The 20364-nt window shown below is 57.4% G+C and overlaps 1 protein-coding gene and 1 pseudogene across 2 annotated transcripts; both read right to left on the reverse strand.

The window, feature by feature from the left end:
* Nucleotides 1–459: 459 nt before the first annotated feature.
* LOC309828275 (laminin subunit beta-2-like) lies at nucleotides 460–15831 on the reverse strand (annotated as a pseudogene). The gene is made up of 31 exons: nucleotides 15803–15831; nucleotides 14417–14485; nucleotides 14108–14289; nucleotides 13798–13924; nucleotides 13659–13720; nucleotides 13373–13555; nucleotides 11638–11830; nucleotides 11201–11549; nucleotides 10925–11100; nucleotides 10682–10794; nucleotides 9785–10090; nucleotides 9306–9420; nucleotides 8946–9118; nucleotides 8737–8858; nucleotides 8319–8441; nucleotides 7604–7796; nucleotides 7368–7511; nucleotides 7046–7277; nucleotides 6804–6967; nucleotides 6238–6484; nucleotides 5943–6181; nucleotides 5055–5151; nucleotides 3764–4134; nucleotides 3420–3583; nucleotides 2692–3246; nucleotides 2444–2581; nucleotides 1830–2029; nucleotides 1619–1715; nucleotides 1269–1442; nucleotides 903–1059; nucleotides 460–593 (listed from the first exon to the last, which is right to left on the reverse strand). The product of its transcript is annotated as a laminin subunit beta-2-like (transcript).
* Nucleotides 15832–15874: 43 nt separating this feature from the next.
* CCDC71 (coiled-coil domain containing 71) lies at nucleotides 15875–19572 on the reverse strand. The gene is made up of 2 exons (XM_082664287.1): nucleotides 19520–19572; nucleotides 15875–17539 (listed from the first exon to the last, which is right to left on the reverse strand). The coding sequence occupies exon 2, from the start codon at nucleotides 17485–17487 to the stop codon at nucleotides 16030–16032; it is 1458 nt and encodes a 485-aa protein (XP_082520413.1). The 5' UTR covers nucleotides 17488–17539; nucleotides 19520–19572; the 3' UTR covers nucleotides 15875–16029.
* Between the last annotated feature and the right edge of the window lie 792 nt (nucleotides 19573–20364).

The following is a 20364-nucleotide window of genomic DNA, read 5'->3' on the forward strand; positions in this document are numbered from 1 at the left end:
TCAGGGGAATCATTAGGCTTCACAGGGAGAGTCTGGGCAGGGGGGCAGTCAATCTGCTGGACTTGAAGGGTTGCTGGGAGTCGCACCAGTTATGTGGAGGAGGGGTCTCCAGACACCCGGGGGGTCATGTAGTCAATCTGAGGGGCTCAGGGATATTAGAGGGGGCTCAGAATTGGAGCTCACTCAGAGATAAGGATCTATCAGGATCTCAGGGGCACTTGATGGTCTCAGGAAGTTTTACTTGACGCCCTCCCCCCGACACCCGCCGCCTCCCAGTTTCTCAAGGTCAGAGGGCCACTGGAAAACAACATGGTGTCAAATAGAGGTCGCTCAGGATCAGCAGGCACTCAGTGGTGCCTCTGGTCTCTCAAGGTCAGGAGATTCCTGGGTCACTCTGGGGTCACTCTGAGTCACCCAGGTAGTCCCAGAGTCCCTCTTACTGGCATCCACAGACAGCAGTCAGCAGGTGGTGTACACAATGGCCCACAGCTGCATGTGATCAAGCAGCTCTGCTGCCTGCTGCTCCAGGGCCCACAGGGTGGTCACTTTCTTGCCCAGTGCCTGCGCATTCTGAGCCAGGTGGCGCTCCAACCCTGGGGATCAGGGTCATCTGAGCCAGGCTCTGACTTCTGGTCCTAATCTCTGACCCTGACTCTGACCCCAGCCCTAAATAAGCTCTAACCCTAATTAACGTTTGACCTCCTGTTCTAGACTTTAACCCCAGCCTGAGCCCTATATGAATCTGGACCTGACCCCTATATGAATCTGGACCTGACGCCTATATGAATCTGGACCTGACCTGCACCCTTCCCTGACCCTCCCACACCACCCCTATAACTCTGACCCTCCCTTCTGACCCTGACCACCCCCCATACCCACCCCACCATGGCCCAGCCACGTACTCTCTAGGCAGCTCTAGCTGTTCTGTGCCAGCTTTAGAAACTCTTGGGCCTCAGCTCATGCCCACTGTACCCGCTCTTCTGCATCTTGCACCGTGGCCACCGGGCTACGTGTGCCCTCCTGCAACTCCACCACACCTAACTGGGCCACCTGCAATTCCTAGAGCAAGACTAGATCTGAAACCCCACCCCACGTAGACTCTACAGTCCCAAACACATTGCCACCCAAAGTTCCTGGGTTTGGGGGGCAGGGGCTTTTAGAACTGAGACCCTGCCTCAGCCTGGCATAGCCCAGTCCCAGCCTAAACCCGATTTCACACTATTCCAGAGGTGTCCCTGGGACCCTAACGTCCACTTTTCCCATCTCACCTTGCCCAGGCTCCCAGCCACACCCAAGGCATGTGCTGCTCACTCTTCTGCCTCCTGGGCCTGCCACTGACTCAGGGCCAAACAGGTCCTGAGAGCCATAGCTGCACTGGACAGATGCCCCAGGACCGGGGTCACATCCACTGCCAGTGCCACCCAGGCCAGGTGGCCTGCCACCTGAGGCAAAGATTAGGGAATCACAGAGAGGCCACAGCAAGGTAGAGCATTACATGGTCAGGGTATTTAGCACCGTGGTATCACAACTGGTCAAGGATCTCAGGGAAAGAATGGGGATCACAGCAGCCTCTGAGCAAGAGGTGTGAGGGAGCTGAGGGGTATGGGTGGGGTATCACCTCCTGTACACTGGCTTCCAGACCTCGAAGTCTGTTTCAAGACCTGCAGTCCTTGCTCTGCAGCCCTTGCATGAGTTCCCGCCTCAGCCAGCACTCCCTAAACATCCAGCTCCCTAAACATCCAGTCCAAGGCCCTGGCTGTACCCTCCCTGAAGGACACAGATGATCAGGCAGTCCAGCATTCCTTTCCTCCCCAACCTCTGACCTCTACCTCCAGCCTCCTGGCCCTTAACCTGGTCTGCTGTGCCTGATGGAGAACGCCTTCAGCTTTGGGCAGCTCCTGGCCTACGGCATCTGGCACAGGGAGGGCACCCTGGATCTGATCCAGCAGGAGGGCAATGCCCGCTGCCCCACCTTGGGGGAGGGGCACCGCCAGCGCATGGCATGCCACCAGCTCCACACTCACAGCATCTGTGGGGATGGAGGTAGGGATCCTGGATGTGAACTCTGATCCCTGACCCAACGAACTTTGACCCTAATCTCTCACTGACCCTGCCTGTGACATGACTATACGGTGTGCTAGAGGCTTCCAAGAGCCAATTGTTAAATTTTCAGGAATTCTGTGAATCAGTTGTTAAATGACAGGTAGAATGAAATCAGTCATGGTGGGGATTACTGACACCACAGAAATTGACAAACACTACAAATCAGTTCCTCCTGACCCCCAGGCCCCACTTGTTAAACATTTAGAAGCACACTAGTGCTCCCACCTGATCCCTGGTCAGCCCTGATGAGTATTCCTCATTCTAGAAGGAGTATCATAGCAGTGTCCGAGATGCCCACCTGCCCCTGCCCCTGACCTCAGACACACAAGCAGACATGTACCCAAGAGGAAATGCTGGATGGGCTGCACAGTTGCTTGCATGTGAGCCATGGTGGCCACACCCCAGAACCCCTTGCGTGACGCCTCATCTCCCAGGCCTGGATTCCCGTGGAGCTTGCAGTGGCCTGGATTTGCTGTTGCTGGTAGGGGTGGGTCAGATGTGGAATATGTCTCTTGCAATCCCATGGCCAAGCCATGGTACCCTGTGACTCCCACCATGCTCTCCTCCACAGCCCCCATGGCTCTGTACCAGTTGCTGACGCTGCTCCAAGGCTGTGACCGCCATGTCCAGGCTATAGGAGGAGTTATGGGAGGTAACCAGAGCCCACTGGGAGGTAGGCAGGGTCCCAGGACAAGAGGGAACACCACAGGGTACAGGAACATAAACCAACCGAGGTCCCCGACCCCTAGGGGAATGGTCCCCGATTCCTAGGGGATCCAGTGAGGAATGCATGTCCCAGCGCTCCCATTGCCCTACACCCAGTTTACCCCTAGGAGAGAGTCCTCGCCTTGGCAAAGCCTCCCACAGTGACCCATATCTCCACCTACCACTCCAGCTTTGACTAGGAGCTGCAGAAGCTGAGGGTGACACCTCTGGACCCTGTGGACCAGCCCCTCAATTTCAGCTGCCACACAGCTGTCCCTCTGGGTCGGCCCATCCCCCACAGCAGCTTCTCTGTCCACCACCAGGCCTCCTGGGCCTGTCCCAGGATGCTGTCTGGTCCTCCAACTGTGGCCACAACCTGGGCTGTAAGCATGGCCTCTTGAGAAAGCAGGGCAGCTGAGGAGGCCTGGGCCTCAGCACCTGCAGGGGATAGGAACGATAGACACAGGGTTGGCTCAGGGCTTCCACTGGCAGGGTCAGTCAGACTCCTGGGTCCCCCAGATATGTAAGCAAAGGCACCTGGTCCCTTCCTCCTGCCCCAGCCTAGACCCCACCATCACCTGCGGTCCACCTACCTGCCTACTTGGCCTCACCTTGGGCTCCTGTGGCCGTCTTGAGCCAGGCCAAGCCCTTGACACAGTCTAGCTTCTGGGATAATTCTTCCAGATGTTCACACTGCCCCCTAACCCATGGCTCTCTTTCTGCTACAACCTGTCCTTTGGCCCACAGTGTCTGGGCCAATGCAGTTGTTTCCAGTCTGTGGGAGGATGGAGTATCAGCCTGGCCAGAGATGCCCTTTCCTCCCTGATTCCTCACTCAAGGAAACTCACCTCACTCCCAGACCCAGGACTCAGACAGGCCAACCCAAGACCCTCTGAATCCCTGACCCTGGGAGGCTAGCTGGAGACCTCCTTCCTACTGACCCCAGACCCCTTGCCTGAGTCCAGCTATCCATTCCATAAGTTGTCGTTGGGGCCCCACAGCGGGGGAAGGAGATTCCAGGAGTGTCTGGGCCTGCTGGAGTACCCCCTCCAGGCCTGCAGGTGCCCCCAGCACCCCAGCCAGGCATCCCCTGGTGTAAGGCGGCCACTTTGTGGGCCACAGTGTCCAGCTGTAGCTGGAGCAGAGCCAGGTGTTGGTCCCAGGAGGTGAAACAGGGAGGGCAGGACATGCAGTGTGGGAAGCCACCTCTGGAGCCACGGGCACATGCCTGGCACCTCAGCCCTGAGATGCCCTCTCTGCAGCAGCAGGTGCCTGTGCGTGGGTCACAGCTGGGCGAGATGGAGCCCTGGGGGTCACAGGCACAGGCTGCGGGGGAGAGAGAGGGTCAGGGTAGGGAGCAAGCAGCACTCACACTAGGCTTGCCGCCAAGAAGCCTGAGGAGGAGAATGACCCTGTGTGAGTATGAGAGCCTCACCTAAGCCACTGCTCAGAGCAGCCATGGGGGAACTTCCCTGGTGGTCCAGTGGGTAAGACTCCATGCTCCCAATGCAGGGAGCCCGGATTCGATCCCTGGTTCAGGAACTAGATCTCGCATGCATGCCGCAACTAAGATCCTGCACGCCACAACTAAAAAGATCCCACGTGCCGCAACTAAGACAACACAGCCAAAATAAATTTAAAAATATATTTTTAAAAAAAAGAGAATGGGGGCTTCCCTGGTGGCACAGTGGTTGAGAGTCCACCTGCCGATGCAGGGGACACGGGTTCGTGCCCCGGTCCGGGAATATCCCACATGCCGCAGAGCGGCTGGGCCCGTGAGCCATGGCCGCTCGGCCTGCGCTTCCGGAGCCTGTGCTCCGCAATGGGAGAGGCAACGACAGTGAGAGGCCCGCGTACAGCAAAGAAAAAAAGAGAGAACGGTCATGGGTACTGGCATCTACCCCAGCCAGAGAGGCCATACTGCATGGCAGCCTTTGGGCAGGAAAACAGCACAGGGCTCCAGGTGCTCTACAGCCCAGAGAGAGGTCAGTTTGGGTCAAGACTGGCAGGTGGGGTCAGGAAAGAACCACCCAATGTGTCTGCTCCGCAGGCCTACCCAACCTGGCCTTGCCAACACTCTTTCCCTACAGCTGTTTTCATGAGTATTTCTTTAAGTTTTGGAGAAAACAGCAATAAACACGTGCTCTCCCTCAGGACAACCTGGTGGCTCCCCCGCCATCCCACAGGGAGGATCCCGTCAGGACAGCCTCACCCCTGGTGGTGGATTGTGTGAATGCCCTGCTCATCTCTGCATTCCCGCTCTGGGTCACCCCAGTACCCATCCTGATACCAGGAGCACGTGCAGCTCCCAAATCCTGCCTGGCAGGGGCACTGACCCATGACCTGAAGGAAGAGTGTGTGGCCAGTCCACAGAAACAAAGAGCCTCCTCTGGGGGAGGAAGAAGGAAAGGAGAGCTCAGAGGCAGCACACAGTCGCCTCCTCTCAGCCTGTTCCTGCCCAGGCAGCACTCATACCTGTGCTTGGCTGAGGGCTTCTCCCCTCCTGCTTCCTCTGGTCTGACCCCCTTGACCGGCCCCCACCTTGTCCCTACATTGCCAGCCTCGCCTCCCACAGACCGGCCCTCTGGGTTCTCAACTCCTGACCTGCTCCTCTGTGTCCTGAGTGGAGCACCCCACTGTTTCCACACGCTCACCCGCCGACTCCCACCCTCTCCTCACCAAGGACTCGAGAACACACTTCAGACCTCATCTCATTCAGACCTCATCTCATTCAGTCCCTGACGTCTCTCCTCCTGGAAACACTCGCTTCCCACGGCCATCCATCTCTGCCTGCATCTCCCAATCCTCCCCCTCCGCCCGTGCCTCTTCTGCCTCCTTCCCAGCTGCACCCGGCCCCACCCGTGCCACACTCGTTCTGCTTGCCATGACCCACTCACAGTGCTTCACCTACATGCCAACACACGGTGGCACGTGGGGTCGGGCCCACGTGGTCTCATGTCTGCTCATAGCTAATGTTGCACAAGAGCACACACAGCTGCTTGCAGCCACACACACTGCTGCTGGTAGTCACATTAACACTCACACTCACACCAGCCATAAATCACACCACAGGCACACACATTCACTCACACCTGGCCACTGCCACATGCTATGTGCGACAAGGGCTCACTCACTGGGTGATACACTGGCTGCAAAGTGTGTTGGGCACGGCGGCTGCAGGGCTCGCGGCCTCGGGACCCACCCCCAGGTTCCAGAAGAGGGGGGCACAGCGGCTATAGTCCCGCCCCAGCGTGTGGGGGCAGCAGGGGCACTGCCCGCTGACCTGGTTGCAGAAGCAGGCTTCAGCCCCAGACAGGCACCTCGCAGGTATGGTGCCCTGGCGGCTACAGCCACAGCCCGGGGAGAGGAAGGGCTTGAGGAAAGAGAACGCACCCCCCACCTTGGGATACCCTCACCCATCCCACTCACACACTCATGCCGGCAGCCCCCTTGGTGCAGGGCACTGCCTTGGAAGCTAGGCCCGCAGTGGGCACAGCCAGGGCCATGGCTGTGGTGCTGACAGTGCTGGCAGTGTCCACTGTGGGGGTCACAGGCGGCTAGATCACGGGATCAATATTGTTGTTGCACTGGCAGGGCTGGCACAGACTCCTTCTGGGGTCATCTCCTGGCCAAGGGTGCCCAAAGTAGCCCAAGGAGCAGCGGTCGCAGTGGGGGCCTGGAGTGGATTGGGGTATGTGTGGGTTGTCTCAGTAGTCTTCCTGTACCTTTGGGGCCTCTGGGTCCCACTTAACCAGCCAAAAGGTCTGAGGTCCAGCCAGGAGGGCAGAGGACACAATAGCTATATTATGACCCATCTTCTTGGCTTACAAGTTCCATTACTATAATTCCTCAAGAATGGGAACTTCTTGAGGAGAGGAGCACGCCCTGCAGCTCAAACACACAGGTGACACTGGCAAAGATTTGCCTCGTGGACCTGATGGGATTGTGAACAAGTGAGCAGGGCCATGGGTTTGTCGCTGCCAACCATGCCTCACCTGCATAGCCAGATGCACAGAGACACAGGACACATCCACTGGTGCTGTCCACATGGCAGGAAGTCCCATGATAGATGCCTGAGCCAGGGTGCCCAGGACAGAGGCAGGGCCAGCACTGCTGGCCTGAGCCCAGGGTGGGGTCTCCGTAGTAGCCATCCAAGCACCTGGGGGCAGTAGCACATGGAATGGGACCTAGCCCACTCATCACGATCCCTCCCCAACCCTTCCAGTGGCAGCCTCACCTCTCACAGTGCTGGTCCATTGTGGCCCCGTGGCAGTCCTGGCAGACTCCTGTGAGTGGATGGCACAACTCAGCAGCTCCACTGCAGGCACAGGGTTGGCAGCATGGGAAGCCCCACCAGCCATAGAGGCAGTGGTCACAGCAGCGACCAGCAAGGCCTGCCCGACAGGGGCACTGCCCGTTCACAGGGTTACAAATGGCATTGGTGGCACCCTTGGTGTGGCAGCAGCACTCTGTGGGAAATGACAGGGCAATCAAGACCCTGTCTTGATTGGGCCCTGTCAAGACCCCAGACCCCACACCCACTGGCCCTGAGGGCTCACCACGGCAGCCAGTGGGCCGGAAGCCACATGTTCCAGGCCTGCAGTGGTCACAGGTACGACCATCAATGTTAGGGTGGCAGCAGCACTGCCCACCCAGCAGGGCACACTCGGTGGTCAGTGAACCCTGGGGGTGGCACTCACATGCTGCCAGGAGAAAGGGTAAGATCAGATGAACCTCATGGTGCCTCCTGCAACCCCCATCCTTCAGCCCCCTCAAGCCAGGGCCACACACTCACCAAGGCCACCCCCCTGGAACAGGGCAGAGATGCTGCAGGCAAGGCGGGCACAGGCCTCAGGTATAGTGCTGGAGAGGCTCATCCTCGCTGCCTCCACGCAGCCCGCCTTGTGGAGCTCCTGCAAGTGCCCCGTGGCGCCAGGGTCCACAGACCTCAGTCCAGGCAACCCTTTCACCTGTGGCAGGAGCACAACCTACTAGGAAGGTAAAGGGTGGAAGGCAGGGGGTAGTGAACCCAGTCCCACTCACTAACACCTACAATGGAACTTCTGTACGTTGGCCCTCACAGCCCCTTCCCACCCCTTTCCTGTTTCTCTTTTGATTCTGTTTCTCCTTCCTCTCCAATAGCCCTGATCTAGTCCAGGCAATGCCACCTCTCATTCAGAATCATTGAAGTAGCTTCCCCCTAACAATCCATCCTCCCCATGTCTCTTGCCTGCTCAAATCCCTTCCAGGGCTCCCCATTTCCCCAGGATAAGCCCTTCGCCTGGCCCACAAGGTCCTGTGAGGTCTGGCACCTGCCAGTCTCACCTTCTATCCTTGGCATGTGCTTTTCCCCTGCCTGATTCCCCCTCCCTACACTCTCCACCTGTCTCAATCCTCTTGGTGCAACTCTATGTCTCCACAATCCCCTGTCCCCTGAGCCCACTGCATCCATATTGTCCTGCTAATTTGTGTCTCCACCCAGATGTGGGGTGGAATCCCTAGGATCTCACCGAATCCAGAAGGATGGTGCCCCCCTCCCAGGTCTCTGCACCCCCTTGGTCTGCCATAGTCATAGGGTCATGGAGTAGCGTGTTCCAGGTTCAAAGTGGAAAAGTCTGGATAGAAACACAGCTCTGCAGGGATGGGGGAGAGGAGTCAGGGTGGGGTAAGGAGGTCATGATCATGTGGTCCCAGGAATGTCCCATTTCCACTGTGCAGATATGGGGTCCAACATTTCATCATACAACCAATGGAAAAAGACCAACTTCTTAAACCCTGCCCTGTTTTAAATTAGGTCCCTGCTTTGATTGTTCTATGACATGATGGTATTCCATATTGGAAGGTTTCTACTTTGTTTGGGTATTGCTTTGAATGTGTTGGCTACATAACAGGGTCTTGGTATTTTGGGGGTCATGTGGTCTAGCCTACCTGTGTATCTGGGCCAAGGCCACCTGGAACAGCTGCTCTGAGGGCAGCAGATGGGCACAGCCGGTACTGCTGGGCTGGGATTGAGCATGGACCCTGACTAATGCCTGCCACTCTTCAGGTGCCTAGGGTTAGGGGTCAGTGGTCATAGAGCTGCCCCTACCCACCACCCAGCACCACCCATCCACCTGCCTGGCACCCATGCTACTGACCTGGGTCTCATAGCGTAGGACAATGTCACACTCCAGGGCAGAAGGCACTATGGGTGCCAGAAGAGAGAGGCCAGCCCCATCAACCACACGTGCAAAGTCTGAGCCAGTCCACAGTGTACAGCCAGCTCCCTGATGCAGGGGCAGGGGCTCCTTTGGGGCCTGGATGTGAGACACTGACTCCCAGGTCCAGACCACTCCAGGACCTAGGACCCTCAGGATTTAGATTCCCATTCCTCTAAGACCCCAGGGACTCATAGCCCCAGGGCTTGGGCCCATCCCAACTAAGACCTAGTGGCCTGTGACCCAACCCTGTTCCTCACACTCCTTACCTTGGGCAGCTGGTATTTGTAACAGGCTCACCTGGCAGGGTGGAGGCATATCGAGGGACACACTGTCTCTGAAGTCGGGGCCTGAGCCAACCAGGGGAGGTCCCTGGGGCTTGTGTACAGTGAGGAGGAGCAGGCTCGGGGGCTCCCTGTGGGCAAGTCAGGTGTCAGTGTCCTCCCACACTGTCCTGGGTGAGGATTTTTTTGTCCGCGCCGTGCAGCTTGTGGGATCCTACTTCCCCGAGCAGGGATCAAACCCTCGCCCGAGGCAGTGAGAGCTAGGAGTCCTAACCACAGGATTGCCAGGGAATTCCCTGTCCTGGGAATATGGACTCCATCCAAGACACCAAACTTCTGACCATGCTGATGCTGCCTCACTTGGACCTGCCTCACCTTCCTAACCCTGTCTGGCCTCTTCTTCCAACTAGCTCTCTCTGGACACTCTCTCCCTCCCCTGAGCACCAAGGTGTGAGCCTTGATTTCCTCCTGCCCCTGCCCTTCCTGGACACTCACAAGCAGCTGGGGGTCAGCAGGCTGGAGGCCCAGACCAAGCTCAGCTTCAGTAGTGGCCTGGTCGAGGTCAGCACAGAAGTACCCAGACCAGTGTTCACAGCAGTGGTGGAGACAGAGGTGGGGACGGCAGAGGCAGAGGCCCTCCCTTGCAGAACACCTGAGCCAGCGTAGGGGTGGGGACGGGACAGAGTCAACTCCCAATTCTTGTCCCTTGACCTGGACCCCCAGTCCCTGCCTTGTACCCCCAAAGTCACAGTCACAGGGCCGACAGCCTAGAGAGTCACTACTCAGACCCCAGAAGTTGGGCTATAAGAGAGAGTAGGTGGGTGGAGAAAGGACAAGAAGACCTGGGCAAGGAGAGGAGGGTCAGGAGCCTGGAAGGCCATATGCTGGGACTGCTCATTGCAGGAAGAAGCAAGGGTGAGCCCAGGGCTTTAATGCTCTTCTGCCTCTGGCTGAGAAGTGGAGAGGAGACCCTGGTGTACTCCTGCATGGCTTCATGGAGGGGAGGTAAGAGGTAAGAAGATGAGGTCACAGCCAGGGGTAAAATAGAAGTTAAACAAAGGATTTGTAATGTTCAAGGAGAGGCAAGAAGGGGATACACTGAGTGTCCCTTCAAACACTTTTGCTGTGAAACACCTTTAAATTCAGCGCATAATACTGTTGTAGCTCTTTTAAATGCTTTTCTTTCTTTTGTTCCCAAAGCTCCCACCTGAGGGCATGTGCTGGTTCAGCTAGCCAAGGTGGCACTGACTCTAGTGACCAGATCAGGAAGTGGCACCAACCCACCAGCAAGGCTTAGTCTGCAGTCACACTGATTACAACCTTGTACTTGTCAGCTTCTAGGAGCCCAGCACCCAAAATCAAGGTCAAATCAGAAGGCAGGTCAAACCTCACCAGACAACGGCTGCAGTCCCATCCAGAGACAAGGCATTTGCAGTGATAGGCACCACTGGAGAGATCACAGGCATGAGTGCCAGGGATGCAGCCCCGGGGATTGCACCTGCAGGCTAAGGCACAGGGCTGTCAGGGTGCTAATGAGTGCTGCAGGGGTAGGTAGGTGCATGCGTTATTAGGGCAGTAATTGGGGGCAGAGCAAGGAGGACCTGGTGGTGGGGGTCCACTCTGAGGGTCACTCACACTGGCAGCCCTTTGACTGCGAGCTCAGGCCGTAGTGACCAGGCCAGAGGAGTCACAGCACTGGCCCCACACGTGAACTTTGCAGCGATACTGCCCAGAGAGGAGGCCCGAGGTTTCATCTGTGTGGGCATCACACAAACCACTTTCCAGGGCACCCAAAGGGTTGCAGCCACAGGCTAGATCAGGGGTCAGAAGTGTGGACAGAGTCAGGTCAGAGGTCACCATTGAAACTGAAGGAACAGGGTCAGAATTAGGATTGGGGGTTGGAGGGCTCACGTTTGCAGGAGTGAAGGGAGCAGGGAGCCTCCCTGGGATCTCGGTGGAAGAAGGGCTGGCAGAGCTCACAGCGGCACCCAGGTGTCTTGTGTTGACATGCATCACACACACGTCCACTCACATTGCTAGATGCGAGATACAGGGCCATGTCAAAGTGACAACTGTGGGCATGCCCATGACACTCACATTCTGGAGCATAACAAGGAAGGTGGATATGGAGTGGGCTGGCCTGGCAGGCATGGGGGTGCCCAGGCTCTGCTGCCTGCCATGGGTGGTCCTGGTGCAGGTCCTGGCAGTGCTCACGGTGGGTACCAGCTCTGTGGTGGCAGCAGACACAAAGGCCACGCACCTGGCAGGGAGGAGGGCAAGACGAGTCTACCCCAGTCCCCCAGCTTGCCCTCCCACCAGCCACAGGATGCCCCTCCTACGGTACTCACCATGCCTTCCATGTTGGGTGGGACCCTGGGTGCAGGCCTGTACTCAGAGGCATGGCCATGGCACAGGCAGCTGCCTTGGACCACAAGCTCAGAGGGCATAGTAGTAGAAGGGGTGTCCCTTGAAGCCCCCCTGGGGCCTGTCACCCAGTGTGTGCAGTTTGAAGTTCGCACGGAGGTTAGTCACATGCAGGAGCTCTGGAGACAGATCGAGAGCCCTCAGGTACACTGGTTGTTACCCCTCTATGGCTGAGATAGAGAAGGAATTGGTGGGGGTCTCTCCCCTCTCTACATCATTGCAGCCACCTCCTCCAGCACCCATGCTGTAGGACTCTCCCATCCCTGCTCCCCTGATTATACCATTTTAGGATGACCACAGCCTAATGGTGATTATCCCACCTCTGCACTGCTCCAGACCTGATATCACTCCTGAGCTGAGACCTGCATATCCCACTGCTTCCTGGACACCCCTTTCTGGTATCTCTAGATATTGGAAACCTGCTTCCCTAAGGCAGTAAAGGATTCCAGTCCCCAGCCCATCATTAGAAATCAGCTTATTATCCAGCCAAACCACATAAGGTATGTTTATTTATTGACTGCCTTTCTCATTTCTATGTCAGCTCCAAGACAGATAACTTGTCTATCTGCTCACCACTGAGCAAGGCCCAGAAGATGCCTGGCACACAGTGGGGCTCCATGGGCACTTGTTAAATGTACACATGGATGGAAAGATGGGGCCATGGCTCCTCTTGCTCCTCACAGCTTAAGTCAGCTACCAAGCCGAGGCCACCTCCTGTATCTCTTTGCCAGAGCTCCCCTTTCTCTTGATCAGAGGAACACACAACAGCTGCTCTAGGCCCTAGTAAGGCCGGGGGCGGGGGGGGGGGGGTCGTGTGTGTGCACGCATGCTCAGGGTAAGTAGTTGGTAATAATCGAAGTCAAGGTGGGTGGAGAACGTGGAATGTAGAGAAAAAGCTACTTCGGGGTTTGTCCTCCTGCTCTGGTACTCTCCTGGCCTGGCTCTGGGCTGCCCTGCTGGGTTATGATTATGTCTCTCTAGTCCTTTAACAAGACTTCTGTTTTACAAGGAAGAGGTCACACCCAGAGACGCCCTGGCGCCACCTGGAGGCAGCTTCAGGAACGCAGGGTACCAATCAAGGCCAGGGTGATGAATCAAAGTGGGGAGGGCAGACAGGGGGCCGTGATGGGGAACAGTGACAGTGGCTCACAAAGGGGAGAGTTATGAGGTACAGTGTGATAGGAGCAGAGGTGGGGGACAAAGATTGGGCTGGCATGGCCAGCAGTGATGACCACAATGGGGTCTCACAAAGGAATTCAGCGATGGGGCAGAGATAAGGGACAGAGATGAAAACTGCTACCCAGGCCAGTCCCTATGCACTGGGCACAGGTATGGGGAACATGGGACAGGAATGGGGAGCCGTAACAGGGACCATAAAGCAGCAGAGCTGGGAAACAATCCTTGGGGGACTGGGCTGGCTTGCCACCACCCTGCCCTGCGGTGCGCATACCCAGGTAGGACCTCACTTCCCACCAGGGGGTATCTGGTTTTCCCAAAAAAGGAGTACAGGACTGGCTGTGGGGATAATTACCCTGAACCTTGGTATTATTTGGGTTCTCCACGAGAATGGCTGGATCCAGAACTTTGAAATTACCTAAGAAGCAAGGCTGAGCTTCTGGCTTCATCCCAGGGCCTAACCCCCCTTCCTCTGGGCCTGACCTCTCCCTCAGTGGAAGTCTCGATGTCTTAAGTAATGCTGCTCACAGATGAGGTCACTGACTCTGTGGCCAGGGGCAAGAGGAATCCCAGGAAAGAGGCCTAAGCAGTTGTGGGCAAAGTAGCGGTACATGTGCCAGAAGTGGCCATGGTCCACTGAGAGCTCAAGGAGCAGAGCCAGAATGTCTGGGGATAGGAGGGGGTCCTTGGGTCACCAGTGGCAAACATCACCGGTGGCCATCAGGTCAGGAGGCAGAGAATAAGCTTTCAGTCTCTGGCAGTGGGTCACCTTGAAAGTCCTGATGAGGTGGGTAAAGTAAAAGGCATCTTCTAGGTCCAGCTGGTGACATTCTCAACACCTGTAACCACAAGGGCTGGTCAGTGGCCAGGCCTTGACCCTGATCCCAGCCCTGCACACATGGGCACACAAGGACCCTCACCACGCTCTGCTCGCCACCAGGTCCTTTTGCCGCCAGGACTACTCTGGGAGATCACGTTCTCAATGCCATGGCTTTTCCAGTCCCGAGAGTCACAAAAGAAGCAATTCTCAGCATCCTGGAGGGATGCCCAATGAGACTGACTAGGCAGGAGGTGCCTGGTTGGCCACAACCCCCTCCAAAATTTCACAGCACAGGCCTCTCCCTCTGGGTCTTGTCAATGACCTGAACTCCCACAGGTGCTGAACCTGCCCAAGAAAATCCAAGATGCCATCTCCAGAGCCCGTACCCTCCTCCCTACCTGTAGGTCACTGACAATGCAGTAGAGTTCAGGGCCATGGAGGCCACAGGTGGATGAGGTTCGAAGGTTCTGGCCACAGCCAATAATCAGGTTGCTGGTAGGTGGGTAGCAGCTGCCGCCTGAGCAGCCGGGTGGAGGAAGTTTGTCTGGCACGTCCCGGGCAGTTGCTCTGGGAGCCTCGACTGGGAGGGGCAGGGTCTGAGTATAGAGATCCTAGGGGTACGCGCCCCACCTCACCCCATCCCACAGGGAGGCCCGATGATTTCCTCTCCCCCTCCACGTGGCTCTCAGGTAGAGACCACCTCTCACTCATTGGTAGCGGCAGCAGCAGAGCTGAAAGGGGGGGCTAGCCCGGCTGGGGGTCCTGGGCTGTCGGAGCTAGAATCAGGCCAGAGAGAGAGAATACAGAGTGTGCCCCTAGCTGGGCTGCCCTTAAGGATCTGAGTGTGGCCCTCAGGTCCTTCCCCATACTCACATGGTAGATGAACTCAAGGATGCCAGAGGCAAGGAGCATGCATGGTTGTGGAGTCATGGTGCAGCTGGGAGAAGGGGCAGGGGGGGTGTCCCCAGAGCCTGGGAAACAAAGAGAGGCCGTGCCCAGGGAAAGAATATTAATAGCAGTCACCAGATGCAGAAGAAAGGTGGGGAGGAGCAGAGTTTCTCTATAGGTCCGCCATCCAACGCAGCTGCTGCTGGTGCAGCCAGGGTTCAGACTAACCCTCAGAGACAGAAAAGATCCAATTCTCATTCAAATGAGGCTTCCACCCCTAGCTCTGAAAGGCTGTTCGTCTCCAGGAGCCTCTGGGGAATGTATCCCCCTCCCCGCCAGGCCCAGCCACTGCCTTTCAGGCTGGGCAGACAGTGATGGATTGGCAGATGGGCAGGGAGCTACTTTTGTTCAGGGCTCAGGGCTCTGTCCCCTCTCCAAAGCAGGAAGAACCAATAATGTCTGAACATACAGGCCCCTGTTGGAAGACATGCTGAGGCTGGACCTGGGAATAGAGCACTTGGAACCCAGGCAGAAAGCACTGAGAGGCAGTGTGGAAACTCTCCATGCTCAGAGACCGCAGCACTCCACCCATCCAATATAATTCCTTGGTCAGTGAGGGGACTCTGTGGCCCTACAACCCAGAGCTACCCTGGCCCCTGACTCAAGCCCCAACCCCTTGCCACCAACTGGGGAAGTCCACGATAGTCCCTCTCCTGAAAGAAGCAGAGAAAAGAGTAGGCAGAAGTACTTCAGCCGATTTAGGCCCCGCCCTGCCCCAGACAAGCCCACACAAAGCTCCAAGGTTTCAGCCAGAGTAGACTGGAAGACAAGGCCAGGCTGTCTGCACCTCCCCTTCCCTGGCCTAAAAACCTGCAGGCTGCAAGTTTCCCCACAGAGCCACCTATTGTCCTCCTCCAAGGGAGCATCCGGATTATCAAACCAGGGCAGCCCCAAGGGGAGGTGTCCCACCTTAGAGTGGCTCTGCCCCTGCCCTCAGGGGCCTGGAGGCTGCCCTTCACTCACATTCATGACCTTCCCTGGGCTACCAGGACCCTCTCTGGCATTCCTGTTCCTGGGGCTACCTTTTCTAAACACCCAAGCTGGCCTACCAGCAGTCACATATACAAAAAAAGACCATGGAGTGTGGGCAGGGAGACTGGAAGGTGGAAAGGTATAAAACGTGATAGATGGAATAGTGGACATACAACTTGAAGAGTAACAAGTCACAGTGCATCGCGCCATGACACCATCCCTCCCACCCGCCCACCCCACCCCACATCCTCCAGTCTCTGAAAGGAGGCTGGTGGCTCTCAGGGCCCTGGAGAGGCACCCAGAGTCTTTAGGGTTGTGGAATCCATGGGCATTGCACACTGTGCCACTGGCCACACAGACAACTGGGCTCAGTTTCCCCAAACGTTGCTACGTGAAGGAATCAGGGTGCTGAGTATGGCAACAATGGCTGAAGTCGTATTACAGGGGAAAGGTTCACACGGAGGATCCGTTGAGCCTGCAGCCGCACCTCATCATCTGAGGACTGCCTGTCCACCTTGATGGCCCGGAATTTCAGCAGCTTTGCCGTTCCAGGTCCTAGCCATACCTTAGGGGATTGGGGCCCAAGCCGTGTTCTCTTCTGGGGAGGAAGATCCTTTGCCTCCTCAGTCCTTTTCCTCTTCTGTCCCACAGGCTCAGGGCAGCTTTTCCGGCCCCTCCTTGCAGTCCTGGCCTGAACAGACCTTTTTGGCCTGCCCCTGCCCCTGGGATGGGTCCGAGCCACCTTGGCCCTGGCCCGCACTGCCTTGGCCTTGGCCCTGGCCCGCACTGCCTTGGCCTTGGCCCTGGCCCGCACTGACTTGGCCTTGGCCTTGGCCCTGGCCCGCACTGCCCTGGCCTTGGCCCTGGCCTGCACTGCCTTGGCCTTAGCTTTGGCCCGCACTGCCTTGGCTTTGGCCTTGGCCTTGATCCGTGCTGCCTTGGCTTCTGCCCGGGCCTTGGCAGCTTTGGCTTGTGTTCGAGCCACCTTGGCCTGGGCACGGGAAGCTTTGGCCTGGGCTGTTTTGGTGCCCAGAGCACAGCCACCTTTCATTCGTGGGCCACTGAGGGAACCAGAGGCTTTGTAGGTCTTGCTCTGGGGCCCAGTGCCTTGTCGGGGTCCAGCCCTGGGGCCTCTTCGAGTCAGACACTTGGAGCCCTTGCTTGTGGCTTTTCTGGGAGCTTTGGGCTGGGAATTCCCCAGCCTCTTCCCTGGACCTTTCCGCAGCTTCAGGGGAGAGTCTGCAAGTGAGAGCTGCAGTGACTGTGCCTTGTGCTTGGCACCCAAGCAGGGCATGGGAGTCTTGAGTGGAACCAGGGCCTCAAGGACAACGGAGAGCCGCATGGCAGGGCAGACACCTGGATAGAGGTGGGTGGGAAAGCCCACTGCTGCACCCCGGGCACGGCTGGCACTTGACTGCTTCAGGGAGCTCAGTAGCAGGTTGGTGGTGGCATGCTTGGCGAGGGTTGGTGTGGATGCTTTGGCCAGCCTGCCAGACAGTGGCATGGGGAGCAGCGTGGCCCGGCCTGTAGGCAGCCGCATGGCAGTTCGGGGAGCACTGGCTGGAGGTGATGTGGCAGCTGGGGTGGGGGCACGAGCTTGAAGCTTTGTCTGGCTTGGGGGGTTGGCTGTGCACGAACTATAGCCATAGACATCACCGCTGCGCAGGATGGTAGGTTGGAAGCCATCATCCCGCAGGCCCTGCAGGAAGGCCACAAGCTGGGCCTCAGTGGCACTGAGATCCTGGCTCATGGGGTTAAAGACAAGCAGCGCTTCCTCCAGGGCCTTCTTCCCTGCCGTGGAGATCCGCGACCAGGAGTGCACAGCTTTCTCCTCCACATGCTGCACCACCACGCTCATGGCATTAGGCACTGCAGATCTGCCTGGGTATCCGCAAACCAGCGCTTGGCACCTCCAAGGCAAAAGGAAGAGTCAATAAGAACAGCACCGAGACAGGGGCCAGGACCGGTAGATAGGTCAATCAGGGCCAGCAATCTTCACAATAACATCTATTGACACAGAGGGGCCTGGCCAGAGTGAGCCACTCCTTGGGGCAAAACCCTGGTCTTCTCCACCTATCACGGTGGAGGGTGGTGGGGTAGAGGTGGGGGACTCATATGGGTCAGAGGCAGCTTCTTCAGGATACATGCCCATAAGCTCATCAGAGCCATCCAACCTGCTGACGGGCCCCTGGAAAGATCTGGGCTTGGCCAAATTCCTAGTATTAGACTCAACACTGGGAATACAGGCAAATATCTCTGTCTTCCAGGAGCCCTGTACAGAAGGCAAGATAGAGATACCCTCAAGGTTCTTGGGAATGCACACTGGCACACAGCTCAGCTTGCCAATGGGTAAGGGAAGCATTCCCGGGAGAGGAATATTCATGTGGGACATGAATGATGAATAGGAAAGGACCAGATGGAGATGGAGCAAAAAGGGCAACAGCCAATGCAATGGCTCCAAAGTGAGAAAGAGTAAGGCAAACTTGGTGTGACTGGAATCTGTGGTCAGGGCTGGGAGGTCTAGCTGGAAAAACAGGGGACAGCAGGGTAATACAAGCTTTGAATGTTCCTTGAATGCTGGCCAAAGGGCCCAGACTTACATCCAAAGTCCATGACGATCTCTGTTCCTACAGCTGCTGCTGTTCAGGTGCCCAGGGGTGGACCTCCCTGCCCACCAGAAGTTCTGCTTTCAGAGTTCCCAGACAGTCCACTCAGAGGTCCAATTCCTAGCACTAGAGCCATGGAGACCAACCCCAGGGAAAAAGCCAGACTCTCCTTCAACAGAAACTAAAAAGATGAGTAGCAGGTACTAATAATACATCTCAAGGCAATCAGGCAGCCTGGCGCCAGGCAGCCAGACCAAGAGCCCAAGGTCTGGGAGCCAATGACTCCGAGTAAGATGGTTAATAAAGCGGACCCTAGAGATCTGAACTGTCCTAACTAGGGTTTGGAAGACGACTTTGGTACAGCCCATTTAGAGCTGTCTGGGAAGACCCAAGTTGTCCCAGGCTTCTCTTTAAAAGCTGTAGGCCGTCAATCATGACTAACATCTAGTCTAACCCATCACTGAGGGGTCCCAGAGACAGCTCCGCAGCTGCACAGGAGAATTAAAAGATCAGCTGGGATCAGGCAAGTCTCTGGGGCCAAGAGGTGAGTCTGTGCAGCTTCTTCCTCCCCCTAGTGGAGCAGAAGTTTTCAGAATTCCCTGGAGAAAGTGCCCTGGGGCTCTTTGTTTGGAAACATTGTTGGATGCTCAGGTGTCTCGGGCACTTCCCCTCTCCAGAGGCCATTCTCCAAGTACAGTCCTTACACACGACTTTAGTTCTCTTTTTTCCCAAGGGGTGTAGTTCCCAGGGCTGTGAACTGTACAATAAGGAGGAACCTGTTACCTCCAGGCACAGATATTGGGGGTGAACTCGGGGCTCTTCCGCTCAGGTCGGCCTGGGCCCTTGGGAGGGGTCTCCTGGGCTTTCCAAGAGGCTCCGGAAAACAGAGACTGCAGCCCGACCCCTGACTTCCCTTCACAAGTGTCCCCGGGGCAGGCCGGGGAAGCTGATGAAAAGATGCAGGACGGGAGCGGCCCTAACCAAGCGAAACTGGGGCGGGGGCAGATCAGGGCCCTCAGGCTGGGAGTCCGCGTCCCTGAGACCCAAGCCGACGGTAGGAGCGGGGGGCCTTAGAGGAAGCGAAATGCACGGGACAGGCGGTGAGAGCGCGACGGGGTCGCACAGCTCCAGGGTGGGGTCTTTGGGCACGGGGTGGGGGTTGGGGGTCTCGGCCGGGCCGGCGGAGGGCGCTGGTCCCGAAGGAGCCGGCCACCCGGCCCATCCACCCTGCCGCCTCGCGGACGACCCCTCCGCGGCGTGGCTAGGCCCACGGCCCCAACCTACCGGCGCCGCCGCGGGGACCCTGGACGCGCCTCTGCGCCGCCTCCGCTGCTCCAACATGGCCGCCTGCTGCGCACCGGAAGTGCGCCGCGCTTCCGCTTCCGGGACCTGGCCCGCCCTAGTGACCCTTGACCCCCCGAGACCCCGTTTCCCCCAAAGTCTGGGGGCTGGACAAGCGGAAACCAGAGAAGACTTCCTGGAGGAGGTGGCAGAGGGGACCGCTCTAAACCCTTGCGGACCTGTGCAGGAGTGTGAGGGGCAGAGGCGCTTTCGGCCGCTGCCCCAGGCAAGACTGCACCAGACTAGCATTGGATTAGGGGCTCGTCTGACACCTTCTCTGAGGGGCTTGATGGTGTAACGACATGTGGGAGGGATTTTTGGCAAGGTCCAAGCTATCCTTCACCCTTTTAGTCCTCCCGCAGCCACTGGCAAGGCCCACCTCTGTCCCAGGTGCCTGAACAGAGGGTGAAAGAGGAGTGCGCCCTGCCTGAGAGTGTCCCTCGGGAGCCTCTTTGTACCTCCTCTGAGGGCAGCAGGCCTTCCCCTATTCCTGAGAGTGGGCTCACTGCATGTGGTATGAAAGGCTGGTTTGCACACATTTGTGGCAAATAAGCCCAAAGCTGGGCATGTCCAATCTGAGAGTCCCAGCATACCAGTGTGGGCCTGAGTGTACTTGCTTAGGAGCATGCCCACAGGTGTGGTGGGAGGACCCTGGTCCAGCCTTAGCGCCCTCAGTGGCAGAAAGCCCTCCCTAAAGTCTTAACTCTTCCCCAAATCCCTGCTTTTTGGCCTAAGAGATTGGGACTTCTTTCCACCTGTACAGTCTTTCCACATGTACCCTGGGGCCA

This window comes from Grampus griseus, assembly GCF_964374135.1.
Source record: "Grampus griseus genome assembly, chromosome: 10".
Taxonomy (NCBI): domain Eukaryota; kingdom Metazoa; phylum Chordata; class Mammalia; order Artiodactyla; family Delphinidae; genus Grampus; species Grampus griseus.

Bases quoted from the DNA above. Each gene is read 5' to 3' on its own strand.
- CCDC71 (XM_082664287.1), bottom strand. From the start codon at position 17,487: ATGAGCGTGGTGGTGCAGCATGTGGAGGAGAAAGCTGTGCACTCCTGG.